At 36.1% G+C, this 23,267-nt stretch overlaps 1 protein-coding gene across 12 annotated transcripts in view; it reads left to right on the top strand.

The window, feature by feature from the left end:
* The window catches only part of MYO9B (myosin IXB), a 120,592-nt gene that overhangs the window by 16,411 nt on the left and 80,914 nt on the right, over positions 1–23,267 (top strand). For all 12 annotated transcript variants that reach the window (XM_074305710.1, XM_074305719.1, XM_074305694.1 and 9 more), the window contains exon 2: positions 18,313–19,206. In XM_074305710.1, coding sequence (XP_074161811.1) covers positions 18,370–19,206 — 837 coding nt within the window. In that variant the 5' untranslated portion in view covers positions 18,313–18,369. The remainder of the gene's footprint in view (positions 1–18,312; positions 19,207–23,267) is intronic.

Genomic DNA, 23,267 nt, shown 5'->3' with positions numbered 1-23,267 from the left:
GGGCTTCTCTGCCATTTTCTCATCCTTGAATCTTTTATAATAGTATTTAAACACTTTTCAAAGCCTTTTCTATTTTGAACTCTAATCTCTTTTTTTCCTTAATCCCAAAATTTAAATTAGTGAAAAAACAGACGGGAGTTGAAGTTACTGGGCTAAATAAAATGTGAGGCAAATGTGATATCATGGCAAGGTCCCTAGAGAGGAGACAAAAGATGATAGTTCTGAGTCAGCCACTAAAAAAGCTGTCTACCCTTGGAGAAATCACCTATGAGCTTTGGTTTATTCATGCATGTAATAACTTGCCCATCTTAATTCACAGGGCAGTTTTGTGAGGACCCATCGACATTCTTACACAAAAAGCACTTTGTAACTATAAAGCATGATTAGTCAAGTATTTATTAAGTACTTGCTATGGGCCAGGCACTGTTCAAGGTCCTGAGGTATTATGAGCAGATAGAATCAATTCTTACCTTTCATAGAAGTAACAATCCTAAAAAAAAGTCAGAGTAAAACAAACAAACTTCAAATATTGACACGCTGAATTTATGGAAAATAGATTATGTTCTGCAATCACTAACAATTGTAATTTTTTGCTAGAGGTAGCAGAAAATACACTTTTCTGCTTATAATTCTGATTATTAATTCTGATAATATGCACTTTTCCTAACCCAGTAACCATGAAATAACCCATAAATTTCAATACAGAAAATAAAATTAGTAACATGCAAAACACTTGTCTTGCTAGTAATTCCCTAGAATTCTGTGATCTTTTGTCTGAATTTTGAAAAATTGATTTCAGACAGTAGTCTTATGAAATCTGGGGGAGAAATTGCAGCACAAAACATGAGATTTAAAGGCAAGCAATGAAAGTATGCAACAAATACAAAAGGAACTCTTTACATTGGTTGAGTGAATAAGACCAATGAGCTGCCCAATAGAATACCAATGCCTCCAAAACTTGCATATATCACACCTCTCATTTTTTTTCCTCTACTCTACATAGTGCAATTACCAATGCAAAAGATTGCTAATAAGATTACTAAGGTAACATGAATCCTTGAAGTGAAGAGTTAAACACATGAATGTTAAGGATAGAGATAAAGTTAGATGGTACAATGGATAGAACACTAGGTCTGGAATCAGGAGGACCTGAGTTCAAATGCAATCTCAGACACATAACACTTGCTGGCTGTGTGACTCTGGGCAAGTCACTTAACTCCAATTTCCTCAACAACAACAGAGAAAGAAAGGGGGGGGGGGAGTTCTGACTGTAAATGAAATTGATTTTGTGCTTAAAGATCTTAACACTTCATAGAGGAAAAGCAGTATGTATTTGTGATCCCTACTGCAGGCAAACTAAGACTGGCGGATAGCTTGAGCTCAGGAGTTCTGAGTTCCATTAAGGTTAAAATTCCTTTGAATGCCTACATTAAGTCCAACACCATTATGGCATGTCCTGGGAAGCAAGATAACACTAAGCTGCCACAGGAAGGGCAAACTAAAGTAACCCAGGCTGGAAATGGTCAAAGCTTCGGTGCTGATCAGAAATAGGATTGGGTCTATTAGTGTCTACTGTACTTCCAGCCAGGAAGAGATAGGGAAACCAAATTCTTCTGAGTGGGAGAACATGGGGGAAGAGGGAAGGGAATATGCATGCATGTACACATATATGTGCATATATATACATATATGTGTGTGTACATGTATAAGCTTACATGTTCATACACACCCATACTTTGTAAGTTAACTTACAAAGTATGGGTGTGAATGAACATGTAAGCTTATACATGTACACATACAACAAATACCAGATAATTGAATTATTAGTACCCAAGAGGGTCTAGAAAGGTTCTTACAATAGGACACAATGTTTACATTGAATTTTGAAAAAAACTTGGGTTTTTTCACAATTTATAAATGCACATTATTGTTTCTAGAACTATCTATGGGTTTTAAATATCTGTGATACCAGTCCTCATTAACAGAGAATCTTAACATTTGTCTAATATTGCATAATTATTGAAATTAATATCACTTCTTTCATCTATTTTATTAGGTATTCTGCTACTATGTTTAAGAAACAGTGATTTGCTTACAGGAATAGTAGTAAATCAGTTATGTTTTTATAAAGCTTCAAGGAGGTAGAGAGCAGTATATGAAAGATAAGATAGTTAAGTAAATAAATTATATTATACTATAAGGCAATATGTTATATAATAATTATGTAAAATTTATGTGACAATTATCACTAGTAGTCCATGTGATTAGGAAAGGTTTTCTGATTGATAGGACATGATGATAGTAACTTTTAATAGGTGGAAATGATGAAAAGTATGTAGATTTATCCTCTGTATGGGAGCTCCACAGATCAGGGTAATTCTAGTAGTCTGTAATTTAGTAGATAATCTTGAAGAGTTGATGAGACCCTCAAAAGTTAAGAGACTATCAGGGTCAGGATTTAAATCCAGAGCCTAATTCACAAATCTTGAATACTAATCCCTGTATCAAATTGCTTCTTAAATTGTGATGTGCCTTGTTTAAGAAAGAAAAAGGGTTAGCAAGTCACATTTATTTAAATCTAATCTCTACCTCTTGCTTGACAGTGAAAAATAATGACAACTCCAAGGCAGTTGGTTTTAGACTAAAAAAAGAATGGTTTTGGATTTGCTTGTTAGTTGTCCTCAAAACTCCTCCAAGATAATTTAGACAGATGATTTTAGAATAGAGCCGATGCTTTGTTATTAGTCATTGATCAATTTATATGGGTACTTAGTCTACTACCTCAAAACTGGCTCACTTCCTTTTCAGTCAGAAACATCCTTGATAATATTTTTTAAGCCACATATAACACATGGTCATTATTGGCAGTGTGCTTTCACTCACCAGGTAAATAGCTTTAAATATTTATTTATTTGAGCTGTCTCTCTCTCTTTTTTTTTTCCTTCACATTTCTGTGGCCACATTTGAATGTGGTATAGTGGAGAAAGCACTGGATTTGGAGTTAGAGAGCCTGAATTCATACTCTTGCATCCCAGTCAGTCAGTCAACATTAAGAACCTACTATATGCCAAGCACTGAGGATACAAAGGAAAAAAAAGTAAGACCTTACCCCGGGAGCCTACAATCCAATGAGGGAAGAGAGCACATCCAAAAAGAAAACTTGAGAAGGGACAAGGAGCATGGTGAAGAGACCCAGAGGAGTGCAGCTAGGTGGCACCTTCTGGGAACCTCTGAGGTTCTAAGAAAAGCTTCTGGCCCTTTCCCCTCCAGTGGAGGATTCTGAAAAGGTGAGAGTGGTACCATTGGATAGAGAGGAAGACCTGAGTTCAAATGTGATCTCAGATATTCACTAGCCATATGACTTTGGGCAACACACATAATATGTATTTCCGAATCTTGTTGTAAAGATCAAATGGGAGAATAATTGTAAAATGCCTAGAACATATTAAGCACTGTATGAATGTTTGCTGTTATTATTGCTAAACTGGAGGCATTGGTCTAGGTAGCCTATAAAAGACTCTCAAACCCTGCTTCTGTAGTCCTATGATTCTGTTTATATATACATATGATTCTATTAGTCTACACTATTTTTATATCTTCCTAGCTCTTTTTGCACACCAATACCAGAAGAATCTTCTTAAAGCATGAATCTAATCATGCCATTACTCAAATACCTTTAATGGTTCCCTTTTATCTGCAGAGTGAAGGCTAAATTTCTTAGCAGCTCACTCTTACCATATGGGCATTACTCTGTTGCTTCAATCTTCTTGCTACTTTTCCCAGCTGTTAAATAATTATTTTTAATAGCTTTCATAAAACTATTTCTATACTCTTGCTATATTGTTCTCTCCACCTTAAATTCCTTTTCTCAATAAGATCTTTCAAGTGCCCCTAAACAAAAATCATCTTTCCCTTTCCTTATGTCCTTTTCTACCTCTCCTCAGGCACTTCCATTCTGCCTTGCATTAAAGCTATTTGTGTCCATATCTTACTTTCCCGGTTAAAATGTAAAATCCCTAAGGTCAGGCAGGGCCTCTGTCTTATCATCTTTGTGTTTCCTCTTATTCTGTCCCCACACATACAGCCTCATTTGGTGCCTTATTCATAGTAATCTAGCAAATTTTTGTTGACTGAATGACTTTTATTACTTATGTGGAGAGTTCTGACAGGAATTAAATTTTACTGAAGCAAGTACTTAGAAGGGGAGAACAGATGCAAGGGTAAATAATCTCTATAATATCTTTTTAATTTGTGTAACTAGATTTAGGTGATTTTCTGGGAAATGACACTTAGTATCGGTAAACAATGTGCTGTCTTTGGAATTGGAATATGGATAGTCTTATAAAATTAAGTATAAAAAATAGAAGGAATTAGATTTCGTCATGCTTAGTTTGACAAAAGGCTACAAGGAATCCCTGGGCAAATCTATATCCAACCTCATATTCACAGGAAATCTCTGTTAAATGAGGCTTTTAAGTTGTGCCAACACAGTGATAATTGAAGTTCTTAATAGTGACCCTGAGGCACTGCAGCATCCTAAAGTGCTTTCTGAGTCAGCAGATTTAGATATATTTAGTGTTGTTTTGAAGCATTTTATCATGTTCTTTGTAAAAGTTTTATCATCTGTCTTACATACTGTAATTGTATGAGTCAGTATATTTTATTACCAATTGTGTTTTTCCCACCTATAGCATTTTAATAGTGGGTGTACTGCAGTGTGACTATTAAAAGTGTTCTTAGGACATGAATTAGGAGGATGGTGAAAAGATACAAGGCTTGGAGACTTAAAGTTTAAATCTTATGTCTTAATTTTGTCAGCTTTGGACTATGAGCAAATCATATAAAACCTCTCCAACTCTCAGTTTTGTCATCTGTAGAATTCAAATAATAATATTTGCCATACTTGTTTCAAAAAGTTATTGTGGATGGGTGTTTTTTAATGGCTTGATGCTATAAGCAGTGTGAAGTTGGGGGGGTTGTTGTTGTTGTTGTTGTTGTTTTTGAAGAAAACAGTGAATTTTTTTTATTCATTTTTCCAAATTATCCCCTCCCTCCCCCCCCCCCCCATGACAGGTAATCCCATACATTTTACATGTGTTACAATATAACCTAGATACAATATATGTGTGTAAATACCATTTTCTTGTTGCACATTAAGCATTAGATTCCGAAGGTATAAGTAACCTGGGTAGATAGACAGTAGTGCTAACAATTTACATTCACTTCCCAGTGTTCCTTCTCTGGGTGTAGTTATTTCTGTCCATCATTGATCACCTGGAAATGAGTTGGATCTTCTTTATGTTGAAGATTTCCACTTCCATCAGAATACCTCTTCATACAGCATTGAAGTGTACAGCGATCTTCTGGTTCTGTTCTTTTCACTCAGCATCAGTTGATGTAAGTCTCTCCAAGCCTCTCTGTTTTCCTCCTGCTGGTCATTTCTTACAGAGCAATAATATTCCATAACCTTCATATACCACAATTTACCCAACCATTCTCCAATTGATGGGCATCCATTCAACTTCCAGTTTCTAGTTACAACAAAAAGAGCTGCCACAAACATTTTGGCACATACAGGTTCCTTTCCACTCTTTAGTATTTCTTTGGGATATAATCCCAATAACAGCAATGCTGGGTCAAAGGGTATGCACAGTTTGATAACTTCTTGGGCATAGTTCCAAATTGCTCTCCAGAATGGCTGGATTCTTTCACAACTCCACCAACAATGTATCAGTGTCCCAGTTTTCCCACATCCCCTCCAACATTCATCATTATTTGTTCCTGTCATCTTAGCCAATCTGACAGGTGTGTAGTGGTATCTCAGAGTTGTCTTAATTTGCATTTCTCTGATCAGTAGTGATTTGGAACACTCTTTCATATGAGTGGAAGTAGTTTCAATTTCATCATCTGAGAATTGTCTGTTCATATCCTTTGACCATTTATCAATTGGAGAATGGTTTGATTTCTTATAAATTAGGGTAATGAACTGAAGATTTTCATTGTACTCCATGTCTACTTCCTCCTTCCTCATCTCAATTTCCTTTCTTCCTTGACTTCCTTCAAGGACCAAACAACCTACCTACTACAAGAAGTCTTTCTGAATTCCTCCAAATGGTAGTCTTCTGTCTGAAATTGAAATTATCTCCAATTCTGTATATATTTTGTTTGTGCATAGTTGTTTTTCATTTTGTTTTTCTCATTATTAGACTATAAACTTCTTGAAGGAAGAGATTTTTTTGTTTGTTTGTTTTTTGTTTTGGTATCTCCCATTCTAACCACAATGTGTGGCACATGGTGGGTACTTAATAAATGTTTCTTGACATAACTTGTCTCATTCTGCACCTCTCTGTCACAAAGTGAATTATATTTGTTTTTCCTTTTTGCAGTCATAATTCTATGAATTATTTGGTTTTGCTCATTTTATTCTGTATCAATTGAATTTCTGAATCATTTCTGGATTTTTTTTTTTTTTTAAAGTAGCGATGATATTCCATTACACTCCTGTATTCCATTTGAGTCCCCAATTGATGGGCAACTTCCTAATCTTCCTTGACTCCTCATTCTCACTCATATATCCAATCTGCTGCCAAATCTTATCATTTCTAGCTTCATCGTGTCTCTAATATGTATTCTTTTCTCTCCTCATATAGCTACCACCCTAATTTAACCCTTTTTTCCCTCTCATTGGGACTATTGAAATAATCTGCCTGTGGATCTCCTTGTCTCAGATATCTTCCTATTTCAATTCATTCCCCATTCAGCTGTCAGAGTGATTTTCCTAATTGTAGGTCTATGTCATTCTTCCTCTTCCCCATTTACTTAATTCTAGTGGCTCCCGATCACTTTAGAATCAAATATAAGGCTCCTGTTTGGCATTTAGAACTCTTCATAATCGGACTCATTCTTACCTTGCCAGGAGTAAAGCTCATGCTTTATTCCTCTCCATATTCTACAAGTGAGCTATCCTTGTCTACATGACGTTCTTTGCAGGGAAAGGGAAAGAAAATAAACTTTTATTAAGCACCTAGTATGTGCTAAGCACTTTACAAATATTATCTTTTTTGATCCTTACAAGAATCCTTGGAGATGGATACTATTATTATCCTCATTATATAGTGAGGAAACTGAGGCAGAGAGAAGTTAAGTGATTTGCCACAAGTCACACAGTTTTGAGACTGGATTTGAACCCTTAGATCTCCCTGACTCCAAACACAGCTTTCTATTTTGCCACCCAGCCATTTCTTGCCTTAGGCTTTGCCCCATGCTTATGATGCTCTCTCCCTCTTCCTTAGTTTCCCTGGCTTCAGTCAAGTCTGGGCTCAAATGGGGTCTTCTATGAAAGGCCTTTCCCTCCAGCTACTCTTGCTTTCCTCTGTGAAATTAATGTTATCTATCTCCTTTCCATATATATTGTAGTACCTAGTATTTTTAGGTTGTTTTCCCCCATTAGGGGAAAACAGGTTTGCTCTTTTAGGGGAAGGATTTTTTGGTGTGTTTTTATCCTGAGCTCTTAGAACAATATAAGCACTTAATAAATACTTGTTGACTGATTTGCTGGTGCAATTTTTCCTCTTAAGATTGCTTTGGCTACAATTTCACTATTATTTTCTTTGGTGAATATATTCCTTGATTTGTTTTATTGACTCACCAGTTTTTTAACTATTAATTAAATTGTTTATTCTCCATTTCTACCAATTTCTGCATTCTTGAGTTGGGGTAACTAGACACTGATCACTGATTTTTTCTTACTCTGGTATGTCTGAACCCAATATTGGTTGGTTTGGGGAAGGTTGGATTGTCCTCTGTTGGACATCTTTTATGGCTCTATACAATGTATAAGGTCAGAGTGCTCCCAACTTTAGGAGTCTTTGTGTTATGTGGATTTGAAAATTATTGACTCTCAGCCCTCCCATCATCTCTTCTTTTATCCACAATTAGGGCTGTAGCAGACTCTCATGAACTTTCTTCCTCGAAGCACTCTCTTCTTCTTCCCCCTAGCATCAGTAGCCCTGGAAAGTCTCTTGTGGGTCTTGGCAGGCCTTCAGTTTATTTGCCTAGGTTTACACTAGCTTTTGTGGTTAGATTTCTTTTCCAGAACTCACAGGTATTTATCCTTTTTTAGTTTTGTGCTGATTGAAGACACTGTTGATACTTTCTCTTTGAATTTGAGAGGTAGTATGGTATAGCAAAAGGGTACTCAACTTGGTGTCATTAAGCTCTTGATTCACATCCTACCTCAGATATTTGTGTGACCCTAGCTAGCCAAGCCACTTTGTACTTCAGTTTCTTCATCTAAATGAGTGAATTGCACTCGATGGCCTCAAAGGTCTTTTCTAGCTTGAAATCTATGATGTTAGGATTTCTTAATCATTATTCAGTCTATATAGCTTTCTTTAAATCTTTTTTTCTAGAGTTACATATATGAGAAAAGGGCTTCTCTGCCATTTTCTCATCCTTGAATCTTTTATAATAGTATTTAAACACTTTTCAAAGCCTTTTCTATTTTGAACTCTAATCTCTTTTTTTCCTTAATCCCAAAATTTAAATTAGTGAAAAAACAGACGGGAGTTGAAGTTACTGGGCTAAATAAAATGTGAGGCAAATGTGATATCATGGCAAGGTCCCTAGAGAGGAGACAAAAGATGATAGTTCTGAGTCAGCCACTAAAAAAGCTGTCTACCCTTGGAGAAATCACCTATGAGCTTTGGTTTATTCATGCATGTAATAACTTGCCCATCTTAATTCACAGGGCAGTTTTGTGAGGACCCATCGACATTCTTACACAAAAAGCACTTTGTAACTATAAAGCATGATTAGTCAAGTATTTATTAAGTACTTGCTATGGGCCAGGCACTGTTCAAGGTCCTGAGGTATTATGAGCAGATAGAATCAATTCTTACCTTTCATAGAAGTAACAATCCTAAAAAAAAGTCAGAGTAAAACAAACAAACTTCAAATATTGACACGCTGAATTTATGGAAAATAGATTATGTTCTGCAATCACTAACAATTGTAATTTTTTGCTAGAGGTAGCAGAAAATACACTTTTCTGCTTATAATTCTGATTATTAATTCTGATAATATGCACTTTTCCTAACCCAGTAACCATGAAATAACCCATAAATTTCAATACAGAAAATAAAATTAGTAACATGCAAAACACTTGTCTTGCTAGTAATTCCCTAGAATTCTGTGATCTTTTGTCTGAATTTTGAAAAATTGATTTCAGACAGTAGTCTTATGAAATCTGGGGGAGAAATTGCAGCACAAAACATGAGATTTAAAGGCAAGCAATGAAAGTATGCAACAAATACAAAAGGAACTCTTTACATTGGTTGAGTGAATAAGACCAATGAGCTGCCCAATAGAATACCAATGCCTCCAAAACTTGCATATATCACACCTCTCATTTTTTTTCCTCTACTCTACATAGTGCAATTACCAATGCAAAAGATTGCTAATAAGATTACTAAGGTAACATGAATCCTTGAAGTGAAGAGTTAAACACATGAATGTTAAGGATAGAGATAAAGTTAGATGGTACAATGGATAGAACACTAGGTCTGGAATCAGGAGGACCTGAGTTCAAATGCAATCTCAGACACATAACACTTGCTGGCTGTGTGACTCTGGGCAAGTCACTTAACTCCAATTTCCTCAACAACAACAGAGAAAGAAAGGGGGGGGGGGAGTTCTGACTGTAAATGAAATTGATTTTGTGCTTAAAGATCTTAACACTTCATAGAGGAAAAGCAGTATGTATTTGTGATCCCTACTGCAGGCAAACTAAGACTGGCGGATAGCTTGAGCTCAGGAGTTCTGAGTTCCATTAAGGTTAAAATTCCTTTGAATGCCTACATTAAGTCCAACACCATTATGGCATGTCCTGGGAAGCAAGATAACACTAAGCTGCCACAGGAAGGGCAAACTAAAGTAACCCAGGCTGGAAATGGTCAAAGCTTCGGTGCTGATCAGAAATAGGATTGGGTCTATTAGTGTCTACTGTACTTCCAGCCAGGAAGAGATAGGGAAACCAAATTCTTCTGAGTGGGAGAACATGGGGGAAGAGGGAAGGGAATATGCATGCATGTACACATATATGTGCATATATATACATATATGTGTGTGTACATGTATAAGCTTACATGTTCATACACACCCATACTTTGTAAGTTAACTTACAAAGTATGGGTGTGAATGAACATGTAAGCTTATACATGTACACATACAACAAATACCAGATAATTGAATTATTAGTACCCAAGAGGGTCTAGAAAGGTTCTTACAATAGGACACAATGTTTACATTGAATTTTGAAAAAAACTTGGGTTTTTTCACAATTTATAAATGCACATTATTGTTTCTAGAACTATCTATGGGTTTTAAATATCTGTGATACCAGTCCTCATTAACAGAGAATCTTAACATTTGTCTAATATTGCATAATTATTGAAATTAATATCACTTCTTTCATCTATTTTATTAGGTATTCTGCTACTATGTTTAAGAAACAGTGATTTGCTTACAGGAATAGTAGTAAATCAGTTATGTTTTTATAAAGCTTCAAGGAGGTAGAGAGCAGTATATGAAAGATAAGATAGTTAAGTAAATAAATTATATTATACTATAAGGCAATATGTTATATAATAATTATGTAAAATTTATGTGACAATTATCACTAGTAGTCCATGTGATTAGGAAAGGTTTTCTGATTGATAGGACATGATGATAGTAACTTTTAATAGGTGGAAATGATGAAAAGTATGTAGATTTATCCTCTGTATGGGAGCTCCACAGATCAGGGTAATTCTAGTAGTCTGTAATTTAGTAGATAATCTTGAAGAGTTGATGAGACCCTCAAAAGTTAAGAGACTATCAGGGTCAGGATTTAAATCCAGAGCCTAATTCACAAATCTTGAATACTAATCCCTGTATCAAATTGCTTCTTAAATTGTGATGTGCCTTGTTTAAGAAAGAAAAAGGGTTAGCAAGTCACATTTATTTAAATCTAATCTCTACCTCTTGCTTGACAGTGAAAAATAATGACAACTCCAAGGCAGTTGGTTTTAGACTAAAAAAAGAATGGTTTTGGATTTGCTTGTTAGTTGTCCTCAAAACTCCTCCAAGATAATTTAGACAGATGATTTTAGAATAGAGCCGATGCTTTGTTATTAGTCATTGATCAATTTATATGGGTACTTAGTCTACTACCTCAAAACTGGCTCACTTCCTTTTCAGTCAGAAACATCCTTGATAATATTTTTTAAGCCACATATAACACATGGTCATTATTGGCAGTGTGCTTTCACTCACCAGGTAAATAGCTTTAAATATTTATTTATTTGAGCTGTCTCTCTCTCTTTTTTTTTTCCTTCACATTTCTGTGGCCACATTTGAATGTGGTATAGTGGAGAAAGCACTGGATTTGGAGTTAGAGAGCCTGAATTCATACTCTTGCATCCCAGTCAGTCAGTCAACATTAAGAACCTACTATATGCCAAGCACTGAGGATACAAAGGAAAAAAAAGTAAGACCTTACCCCGGGAGCCTACAATCCAATGAGGGAAGAGAGCACATCCAAAAAGAAAACTTGAGAAGGGACAAGGAGCATGGTGAAGAGACCCAGAGGAGTGCAGCTAGGTGGCACCTTCTGGGAACCTCTGAGGTTCTAAGAAAAGCTTCTGGCCCTTTCCCCTCCAGTGGAGGATTCTGAAAAGGTGAGAGTGGTACCATTGGATAGAGAGGAAGACCTGAGTTCAAATGTGATCTCAGATATTCACTAGCCATATGACTTTGGGCAACACACATAATATGTATTTCCGAATCTTGTTGTAAAGATCAAATGGGAGAATAATTGTAAAATGCCTAGAACATATTAAGCACTGTATGAATGTTTGCTGTTATTATTGCTAAACTGGAGGCATTGGTCTAGGTAGCCTATAAAAGACTCTCAAACCCTGCTTCTGTAGTCCTATGATTCTGTTTATATATACATATGATTCTATTAGTCTACACTATTTTTATATCTTCCTAGCTCTTTTTGCACACCAATACCAGAAGAATCTTCTTAAAGCATGAATCTAATCATGCCATTACTCAAATACCTTTAATGGTTCCCTTTTATCTGCAGAGTGAAGGCTAAATTTCTTAGCAGCTCACTCTTACCATATGGGCATTACTCTGTTGCTTCAATCTTCTTGCTACTTTTCCCAGCTGTTAAATAATTATTTTTAATAGCTTTCATAAAACTATTTCTATACTCTTGCTATATTGTTCTCTCCACCTTAAATTCCTTTTCTCAATAAGATCTTTCAAGTGCCCCTAAACAAAAATCATCTTTCCCTTTCCTTATGTCCTTTTCTACCTCTCCTCAGGCACTTCCATTCTGCCTTGCATTAAAGCTATTTGTGTCCATATCTTACTTTCCCGGTTAAAATGTAAAATCCCTAAGGTCAGGCAGGGCCTCTGTCTTATCATCTTTGTGTTTCCTCTTATTCTGTCCCCACACATACAGCCTCATTTGGTGCCTTATTCATAGTAATCTAGCAAATTTTTGTTGACTGAATGACTTTTATTACTTATGTGGAGAGTTCTGACAGGAATTAAATTTTACTGAAGCAAGTACTTAGAAGGGGAGAACAGATGCAAGGGTAAATAATCTCTATAATATCTTTTTAATTTGTGTAACTAGATTTAGGTGATTTTCTGGGAAATGACACTTAGTATCGGTAAACAATGTGCTGTCTTTGGAATTGGAATATGGATAGTCTTATAAAATTAAGTATAAAAAATAGAAGGAATTAGATTTCGTCATGCTTAGTTTGACAAAAGGCTACAAGGAATCCCTGGGCAAATCTATATCCAACCTCATATTCACAGGAAATCTCTGTTAAATGAGGCTTTTAAGTTGTGCCAACACAGTGATAATTGAAGTTCTTAATAGTGACCCTGAGGCACTGCAGCATCCTAAAGTGCTTTCTGAGTCAGCAGATTTAGATATATTTAGTGTTGTTTTGAAGCATTTTATCATGTTCTTTGTAAAAGTTTTATCATCTGTCTTACATACTGTAATTGTATGAGTCAGTATATTTTATTACCAATTGTGTTTTTCCCACCTATAGCATTTTAATAGTGGGTGTACTGCAGTGTGACTATTAAAAGTGTTCTTAGGACATGAATTAGGAGGATGGTGAAAAGATACAAGGCTTGGAGACTTAAAGTTTAAATCTTATGTCTTAATTTTGTCAGCTTTGGACTATGAGCAAATCATATAAAACCTCTCCAACTCTCAGTTTTGTCATCTGTAGAATTCAAATAATAATATTTGCCATACTTGTTTCAAAAAGTTATTGTGGATGGGTGTTTTTTAATGGCTTGATGCTATAAGCAGTGTGAAGTTGGGGGGGTTGTTGTTGTTGTTGTTGTTGTTTTTGAAGAAAACAGTGAATTTTTTTTATTCATTTTTCCAAATTATCCCCTCCCTCCCCCCCCCCCCCATGACAGGTAATCCCATACATTTTACATGTGTTACAATATAACCTAGATACAATATATGTGTGTAAATACCATTTTCTTGTTGCACATTAAGCATTAGATTCCGAAGGTATAAGTAACCTGGGTAGATAGACAGTAGTGCTAACAATTTACATTCACTTCCCAGTGTTCCTTCTCTGGGTGTAGTTATTTCTGTCCATCATTGATCACCTGGAAATGAGTTGGATCTTCTTTATGTTGAAGATTTCCACTTCCATCAGAATACCTCTTCATACAGCATTGAAGTGTACAGCGATCTTCTGGTTCTGTTCTTTTCACTCAGCATCAGTTGATGTAAGTCTCTCCAAGCCTCTCTGTTTTCCTCCTGCTGGTCATTTCTTACAGAGCAATAATATTCCATAACCTTCATATACCACAATTTACCCAACCATTCTCCAATTGATGGGCATCCATTCAACTTCCAGTTTCTAGTTACAACAAAAAGAGCTGCCACAAACATTTTGGCACATACAGGTTCCTTTCCACTCTTTAGTATTTCTTTGGGATATAATCCCAATAACAGCAATGCTGGGTCAAAGGGTATGCACAGTTTGATAACTTCTTGGGCATAGTTCCAAATTGCTCTCCAGAATGGCTGGATTCTTTCACAACTCCACCAACAATGTATCAGTGTCCCAGTTTTCCCACATCCCCTCCAACATTCATCATTATTTGTTCCTGTCATCTTAGCCAATCTGACAGGTGTGTAGTGGTATCTCAGAGTTGTCTTAATTTGCATTTCTCTGATCAGTAGTGATTTGGAACACTCTTTCATATGAGTGGAAGTAGTTTCAATTTCATCATCTGAGAATTGTCTGTTCATATCCCTTGACCATTTATCAATTGGAGAAGTTTTTGTTTTTTTAATATCACAGTCTGAGTTTTTTTTTCATGAATGTACAGTGCAGGGAGCTCCATACATATGTAGTCCTAGAGAATTGTCTGGAGCACTGAAAGATTGAGTTATTTGCCTGGAACAGAGAGACAGAGACAGAGAGAGAGAGACAGAGAGAGAGTGAGTGTCTGTGTGTGTGTGTGTGTGTGTGTGTGTGTGTGTGTGTGTGTGTGTGTATGTATGTATGTAAGTGTGTGTAAGCTTAGGCTGGTCCACTATTCCAGACCGCCTCTCATTTATTAAGATTTAGGGAGAAAGTTTTCTTGCTTTTTTAAGAAAAATTTTTAATTTCTATCAATGTTACCTCTTTTGTGTGTGTATGTTATTATGGATATTTTGATACTTTGATGGATCAGTAGTCTCTTTGGGGGTACACCTTCCTCTATAGTAAATCAACCCTTCTATTTCTTCACATCCTGCATTATTGTCACCTGTGTCCTTATATTTATCCTTCATAGGATATCTACTACCAGGCAGGCCAGAGGCCTTCAGAGACTTTTAAGACCTCTAGATTGCCTTGTAACCCTTGAACTATGTATATGTTGTGTTTCATTCTTATTGTATACTTGCCCCATCGTCTTTTCCTACATGTCCTTAGTTATATCTTTTCCCCTTCTTGAATGTACATCACTGTTGTCAGTATATACCCACATACATCTCCCATGCATCTTTCTATTTTCCTTTGAATAATTTTGATTCTTTTGAGATAATATTGTTTAAGGACATAACCATCACTGGAAGAATTACCCTGTAACATAAAAATAATAGCTTACCTTTTTACAGTTCATTAGCACTATTTAGAAAACAGTTTTCTGCTCCTTAAGTTGGTCAACAAGCATTTAATTAATGAAAGCTATCATTTATATAGTTCTTGAAGGTTTGCAAAATGCTTTACAAATATTGTTTTATTGTCATAACATTCTGGGAAATAGGTGCTATTATATTATTATCCTCATTTTGTACATGAGAAAACTGAGTCTGAAAGGTTAAGTTTTTTGCCTGGGTCACAGTTCCTAAATGTCTGAAGTTGATTTGAACTTAGATCTTCCTGACTCCAGGAACAATGTCCTTCTAAGTTCTTTCTGAGTTTAGGCACTGTGCTAAGTGCTAAAGATACAATTAAAAGGGGGGGGGGGGGAAGGCATTCCCCTCAGGGAATTTATAGTCCAGTTGGAAGAGATTATACCAACATTTCTTTATAAATAAGATATAGATAGATAGATATGGATAGGATAAATTAGAGATAATCTCAGAGGAAAAACCCCAAAACTAAGGAGGACCAGAAAATGTCTTTTGAAGTAGGTAGGATTTAGTTGAGAGCTAAAGAAGATAAGGAGATGGATATAGGGAAGGAGAGTTCCACACATGGATGACAATACTCAAAGACAGAGTATCTTGTGAAGGAGAAGCAAGGAGGCCCATATCACTAGACTTTAGAGAACATAGCATAAGATAAAAGACTATGAAAACAAGGAGCCAGCTTATGCAGGTTTATAAAACAAATAGAGAATTTTATGTTTGATTCTAGAGATTATAGGAATTCAGCAGAGTTTATTGAATAATAGGGAAAGTTACATAGTCAGACTTGCACTTTGGGAATACTTTAGTAGCCAGAGACAAGAATGTTAAGAGGAGATAGTAATGAGTAATGATAGGTATGAGAGGAGGAGGAGGGAGAGAAGAAGGATCTGTTGGTGAATGGCTTCGGTTTTTTCAGTGAAATGTCGGGCAAGACTCACTCAAAAGAATAAGGGTAATCAAAAGGTTTTAGAAAGGTCACTGTGGTGAGTGGGATAGTGAAGTTAGGAAGATGTAAAAAGATTGCCTTGCCACAGTGAAAACCCAGTTGAGATTATATAATAAATTTGTGGTGGACTTAGCATGTTTTCTTAATCACCTTAGCTGCATTCAATGAGAACCAGAAGTAAAAGGCAGCAGATAGTAAGCTTTACAGGGCAAAATCAGCAATATGATAAGAGGAAAAGAAACAAGAGTAGAGTTGAACTGGCTTTTCGAGAAGAATATAGCCAGTGAATGGAGTGAATACCTGGGAAAACTGAGAGATGGAGGGATTGCAGATTATGCTGAAGTCAAAAAGCCAGGGTTGGAGTTCTAGAGGGAATGGTGGACTAATTAAACAAAAGTATTTCAAGACAATGATAAATGTTGGAAAGGAGGTGGAAAACTGGGATACTAATACATTGTTGGTGGAGTTGTGAACCTATCCAATCATTCTGGAGAGCAATTTGGAACTATGTCCAAAGAGCTATCAAACTGTATCCCCCTTGATCTAGCAGTATCTCTACTGGGCCTGTATCCCAAAGAAATTATAAAAAAGGGAAAAGGACCCATATGTGCAAAAAATGTAACAGCCCTTTTTGTAATGGCAAGGAAGTGGAAACTGAGTGGATGCCCATTGGTTGGTGAATGGCTGAATAAGTCATTCTTTATGAATGTAATGGAATATTATTGTTCTATAAGAAACAATTAGCAGAATAGTTTCAGAAACGCCTGGAGAGATTTGCATGAACTGATGCTAAGTGAAGTGAGTAGAACCAAGAGAACATTGTACAAACAAGAAGATTCTGTGATCATCAACTGTGATGGACTTGGCTCTTTTCAACAATGAGGTGATTCAGATTAATTACAGTAGATTTGTGATAGAGAGAGCTATATACATTCAAATAGAGGACTGGGAACTGACTATGGATCACAGCATAGTATTTTCACCTTTGTTATTTGCTTTGTTTTTTTTCTCATTTTTTTTCCTTTTTTGATCTGATTTTTTTGGTGCAGTATGATAAATATGTACAGAAGAACTGCGCATGTTTAACTTATATTGGTTTACTTGTTGTCTGGTAAAGGGAGTAGGGGTGGGAGAAAAATTTGGAACACAAGATTTTGCAAGGATGAATACTGAAAACTATCTTTGCATGTATTTTGAAAATAAAAAGCTATTTAAAAAAAAAAAGCAGGATTTCAGAGTTCCTGAACATGGAAGTAGTTGAGAATAATAGCAAAATGAAGAATTTGATCATATCTGAAGTAAAATAGAAGAATATATCTTGGGAAATAAGTAAATTGAGGGACTAAGAAGTAAGAGTGTTTAAAAGAATTTGTCATAGTTCTCTGATATCACGGAGGGAGAGACAAAGACAGAGAGACATCAGGCACTAAATTCTTAGAGAAAGGAAGGGGATGTCCTGGGAGGGATTAATATATATTGTCTGCCAGCATTTGGATAGGTTGATAAATATGGATTGATAAATCTTAAAGAATTTGTTGCTGAAAGATGGTATAAGAGGGGAATCTGAAAGTTGGGGGGGAGGAGAATGCCAGCACAGTGGGCTTGATGAGGTGGGAGGCTAACAATATATGAGTCAAAGTGTAATTGGTCCTGGAGAGAGTGGCTGGGGAAGCTGTGTCATGAGGAAGGCGTCAGGTTTCATTGAGTGACAGGAGGTGAAGTGGGATTGAAAAACTTTTCATATGAAAGCATGTGATTTGTGTAAGAACATTCCCTCCATTTCAGAAACCAAAGCACAGAGGCAGGACCAAGATTTGCATCGTAGACTTATGACTTGAGGCCTAGTTTGCTTCCTCCATTTATCTCTTTATGAACGAACGTTCAAAATTAAGTCTGCATGGTGAATCTGCTATGTCATTAATTGAAGATGCTGTGGTGAATTTAGCCTTATAGAAACTGGGACTGTTCTGAGAGGTTTCTTATCTTTGGTCTTATGCCCAGTGCCTTGGTTTTTGAAATAGACTTTGTAGTGAACTCAGGTTAATTTTAGTGATTTGGGAATTTGAATAAGTTAAAAATTGCTGTGTTCTACATGCATCCTGCTCTTTTTAAGTTGTAACTTTTGAAATCTTTTTAGAAACACAATACTGCACACGGAGCCAGGGAGGCATGCCGGAGTCCGGCTTTGGGCAGAATGAGTTTAAAAGACGCTGGCGGTGCTGTTTGCCAGGAGAAAGCAGCCTACCATCTCCATATTTACCCTCAGCTGACTACAGAAAGTGCGGCTTTCTGCAGAGTAACAGCCACTAAAGATACCACCACTTCGGATGTCATCAAGGATGTGATAACAAACTTAAACTTAGATGTTACCAAGTGTTATGTTCTTGTGGAAGTAAAAGAAACAGGAGGTGAAGAATGGGTACTTGATGCAAATGATTCACCTGTGCACCGAGTATTACTCTGGCCTCGGAGGGCCCAAGATGAGCATCCTCAAAAGGATGGATATTATTTTCTTTTGCAAGAGAGAAACACAGATGGGACCATAAAATATGTAAACATTCAGCTGATCTCTAAAGCAAAGGAAGCTCGAAGTTTGGTTGAAAGGGGCTTTCTTCCCTGGCAACAGGAAGACTTTGATGATCTTTGTAATCTTCCTAATTTAACAGAAACAAATCTGTTGAAGAATTTGAAGAATCGTTTTTTACAACAGAAAATATATACTTATGCAGGGAGTATCCTTGTTGCAATTAACCCCTTTAAATTCCTACCCATTTACAACCCTAAATATGTCAAGATGTATGAGAATCAGCAACTTGGAAAGTTGGAGCCCCATATCTTTGCCATTGCTGATGTGGCTTATTATACCATGCTCAAGAAACATATCAACCAATGCATAGTTATTTCAGGTGAAAGTGGGTCTGGGAAAACACAAAGTACAAACTTTTTAATTCACTGTCTGACTGCATTAAGTCAGAAAGGGTACGCGAGTGGAGTAGAAAGGACGATTCTGGGTGCTGGCCCTGTATTAGAGGTACATATTTTTTTTTCCTTTTAATCCTGTGATTTTTCTGTACATCTTATATTATTTTGGATTTCAAACTTTCAGACCTTTTGGGGTTTCAGAGTTATGAAACATTTGTAATTCTTGTTTAAAAAAAAAATAACACTTTCTGGAAATAATAGAAACAAGTTTTTGAAGCACCTTTTGTGCATAGCAGTAGTTTAATCCTTAGACAGGGCAGTTAGGTGACCTAGAATGAAGAAGACTTGAGTTCAAATCCAGCCTCAGACACTTACTAACTGAATGACCCTAGGCAAGTCACTTAATCATGTTCGCCTCAGTTTCTTATCTGTAAGATGAACTGGAGAAGGAAATGGCAAACCACTTCAATATCTTTGCCAGGAAAACCCCAAACAGGGTCACAGAATCAGTTATAGATGAGTAACAACAACAATCCTTAGTGTTTTTCTTTCTATACAATCAGTATAAATGTTGCTCTATGCCATTTGCTATTGAGATTTGCCTCTATACAACATATTTGAGAAACATAATTTAAATGAACTCTTTATGATAAGTTAATCACATTTCTCAGATAAAGCAACTAATCTTCATTTAAAAAATCTTTGGAGTATGGTATGTAGGAAAAATGAGATAGAATGTTGGGTCATTAGCTGTTGAATTTAAGTAGCATAGAGAGCTTATGACTATTTTAAGGACAGATTTTCACAGCTTACATAGCTTTGGTAGAACAGCCTAGCTGTCTGTGGCTTGACTAGTTTTTAGAAACTGCTACAACATTGCATTTGTGATATGAAATATACAAGGTGCTACATTTTATGATTCTTTTTTTTTTAAATATGCTTATATGTCTAAATGAATATGTAGCCATCAAAGTAGTCATCTTGAAGACTACAGGCTGTAGACAGTTTTGTTGCCATTGCTCAAAATCTTCTTTTTTCCTCTTTTGGAATTGTTTGTATAACTTGAAGTACAGTCTTTTCAGTGCCCTTGGAGGTAAAAAAACAAACTTTATTTTTGGGGACAGGTTTGATTTTTGGAAGCAGCTTTCCAAACAACTGATAAATAAATCAGATTATTTGAATTGTGACACTTTGAGTCTCATATTAGGCATAACGATGACGTGGATTTTCTTATTTGCTTTGTAAACAGGCTTAGAAGGCAATTCCAAACATGTTTTGAGTTAGGACATCATTGTTGAAATAAGTGAATAGCCTCCCAAGATGATTGCTTTGAGGGACAGTGTTCATCTGCATGTATTAGTTCTGGGCAGCTTGTTTAAAAAAAAAAAAAAGTTTCATTATTTTTCAAACTCAGCTGTGCAGTCCCACCAAAGCCAATAAGTATTTATTGCCTTTCAATTGTAGACCAAGTTAATTTTTAACTTGGCAACAAAATAGTCATAAATTTGGAGCATTTGATGCTTTGTTTAAAGGATTCCCTTGAGGACTGAAAAGATATGTAAGATAAGAAAAGTTTTTGGTTTGGTTTGGTTTTTAAATTTGTTTTCTATTCCTTGAAAGGAGAAGTTGACTTGTTTTGAGGTTTGCTTGAAGCTTGTTGCAGTTTAACTGTGCAATTTTCAACAAAAAACAGGAAGGGGTCACTGTGGAAAGCTTGGTTCAATCAGCTGATCATGGCCAGGTTTGAACAAGTTAACTGTTTACTGTCTCTGGGTGCATGGCAGGGATGCAAGAGAATGAAATTATTGACTCCATCTTGTACCATATGGGAAATATGAAACTAAAACAATTTATATTTCAACAATCTGCTCTTTAGACAGAGTACAAACAAAAACAGTTTGTTCAGAACATTGCTGTAATTAATATTTAAACTAGTTTCATGGTGAATGTTTAGACAGCAGATATTAATTTGTAATTTTACCTGTTGTATGTAATTTTAGAAATATTAACCTTCATAAAGACAATTTAATAGATATTAGGTTTGGGGGGGGGTTAACCATGAAATATTGCTCTTAACCATAGTGAGTTGGTATGAAATTGTCTGTGGTCTTTATAGTAGGGATTATTGACCCTTTTTTGTGGACCCCTGTGACAGGCAGTATGGTGAAGCCCCTGAATCCTTTCCCAGAGTAATATGTTTAAATGAATAAAATAAAATAAAGAATATAGGCTTACAAAGAACACCAATCATAATAAAAAAACAACTATTAAAATATTTTTTTAAAACCAAATTTATGGATCCTAGGTTAAGAACACTGTTCTACATTTAGTTCGCTTCTCTCCTACTTCTACCTCCCTCTTTAAAGTTAAAAAATGTTAGCTGTGTTCAATTCTGCAAACATAGATTAAGCTTCTTTTATGCACAATGCCCTGTATTTGGTGCTGAAGAAAAAGAGATAAACATGTCCCAGATGGGGTACAGAAATAAGTCAAAGGCAAATTGTAATAGGAACAAAGAATTCCACTGAGAGATACTCTTTAAGAATATCTGATTGAGAAAATGCCATCTCCACTCCTTGATATTGCATATAAATTCAGACATTTTTCAAGGTGTTTTGTTTTGTTTTTGCTGATTCCCCCCCTCATCTTTTTCTTTAAAAAATATTATTTTTTTAGGTGGAACAGCTTTCTAAAGGGGCAGAAAATTAATATTGGGATAAATAACACAGAAAAGGAAAATTTGTGTGGAAAAATCTTATTTCAAATAGAGAAAAAATTACAGATTACAGAGAAAATTACAGAGAAAAAGACAGATTACGGCCCTTATAAAGATGTTGACACCTGAGTTAAGTTTTTGAGGAAAAAAATTTCAATAAGTAAGAGATGTGAAGGGAATATGTGCAGCATGGGGTGGGGGTAGTTGTCTGTGTGTATGTTTTGAGATGAAGGAACAACCAGTGGTCCAGGTTAGCCAGAATATGAAAGGAGAAGTACAGTGAAGAAGTAAGATTTGAAAAATTAAAGTCAGGACTACATTGGGGCCTTAAGTGCCAGGATAAGTAATTTGAAGGAACTATTGAAGATTTTTTGAGCAAGGGAGTGACATGGCCAGAATGATACATATTTTAGCATGAGTGTTTAGGATGGATTAGGGAAGGGAGCAATTACTATTAGGGAGTTAGAATAATAGAGGTGATAGGAAACTGAAATAAATTAGTAAGCAAAGGGGCTAGAACTGGGGGAGGAGGGTGAAAATGAAAGATATTTTGGAGGTAGCATTGACAGGACTTGCCAAGTGACTAGATGTCAAGATTGAATAAGGGGAGAGAAGAGTCAAAGATGAGCATAATATTTTGAGATAAAGTAACTAGAAGGATAGTGATGACATCAACAGAAACTAAGAAGTTTGGATGCAGGCCAGATTTTGGGAAAAGATCTTAAGTTCAGCTTTAGCCATGTTGAGGTTGGGCTGTTCATCAGATATCTTGGTGATATCTAGGCACCTGAAGATACAAATACAAACTCATGGTGGGCTGAGAGATATTGAGGAATTACCAAGGAGAAATGTCCAAATCAAAGAAAAGGTGACAAGGAAAGAGAGGTGCTAAAAGTTAATGGTATTATCCAAACCTGTTATCTTTCTCCCTGTGCATTGCCAGTTCCCCACTAACTTGCTTGTTCATTCTTGACTCCTCAATCTATTTCCCCCTCTGCATCTAATCTATTACTAGATCTGTCCCTTTTACTTCTACAACATCTCTCCATTACACTGTCTTCTCCAATATTTCCTTCCACACCCTGGTGTAGGCCTTTATCACTTTACCCTTGCACTTTTGCAGGAGCTTTCTGTCAGATCTGCCCACTTCCAATCTCTCCTTACTGTCATCCATCCTCAATTTAGCTGCCAAAATGATTTTCTTAAAATACAGGCCCACCTACTCACCCCCTTATTCAAGTTAATTCTAATGTCTCCCTTCACGATCAAATACAGAATCTTCTCTTTGACTCTTAGAATCTTTCATAATCTTTTTTTTTTTCCTTTTCAGTCTTTTTCAGTCTTCTTTTTTGTTCGTCCTTGATTTTCAGAAAGGACTATAACATCAGGAAGGTGATGCTATGGTATGACAACAACAAACTCCAGCCCTTCTAATATTCTTATACCTTACTCCC

This window comes from Sminthopsis crassicaudata, chromosome 1 (assembly GCF_048593235.1).
Source record: "Sminthopsis crassicaudata isolate SCR6 chromosome 1, ASM4859323v1, whole genome shotgun sequence".
NCBI lineage: Eukaryota > Metazoa > Chordata > Mammalia > Dasyuromorphia > Dasyuridae > Sminthopsis > Sminthopsis crassicaudata.
The sequence above is the reverse complement of the archived record's forward strand: the minus strand, read 5'-3'. Positions and strand labels throughout refer to the sequence as shown.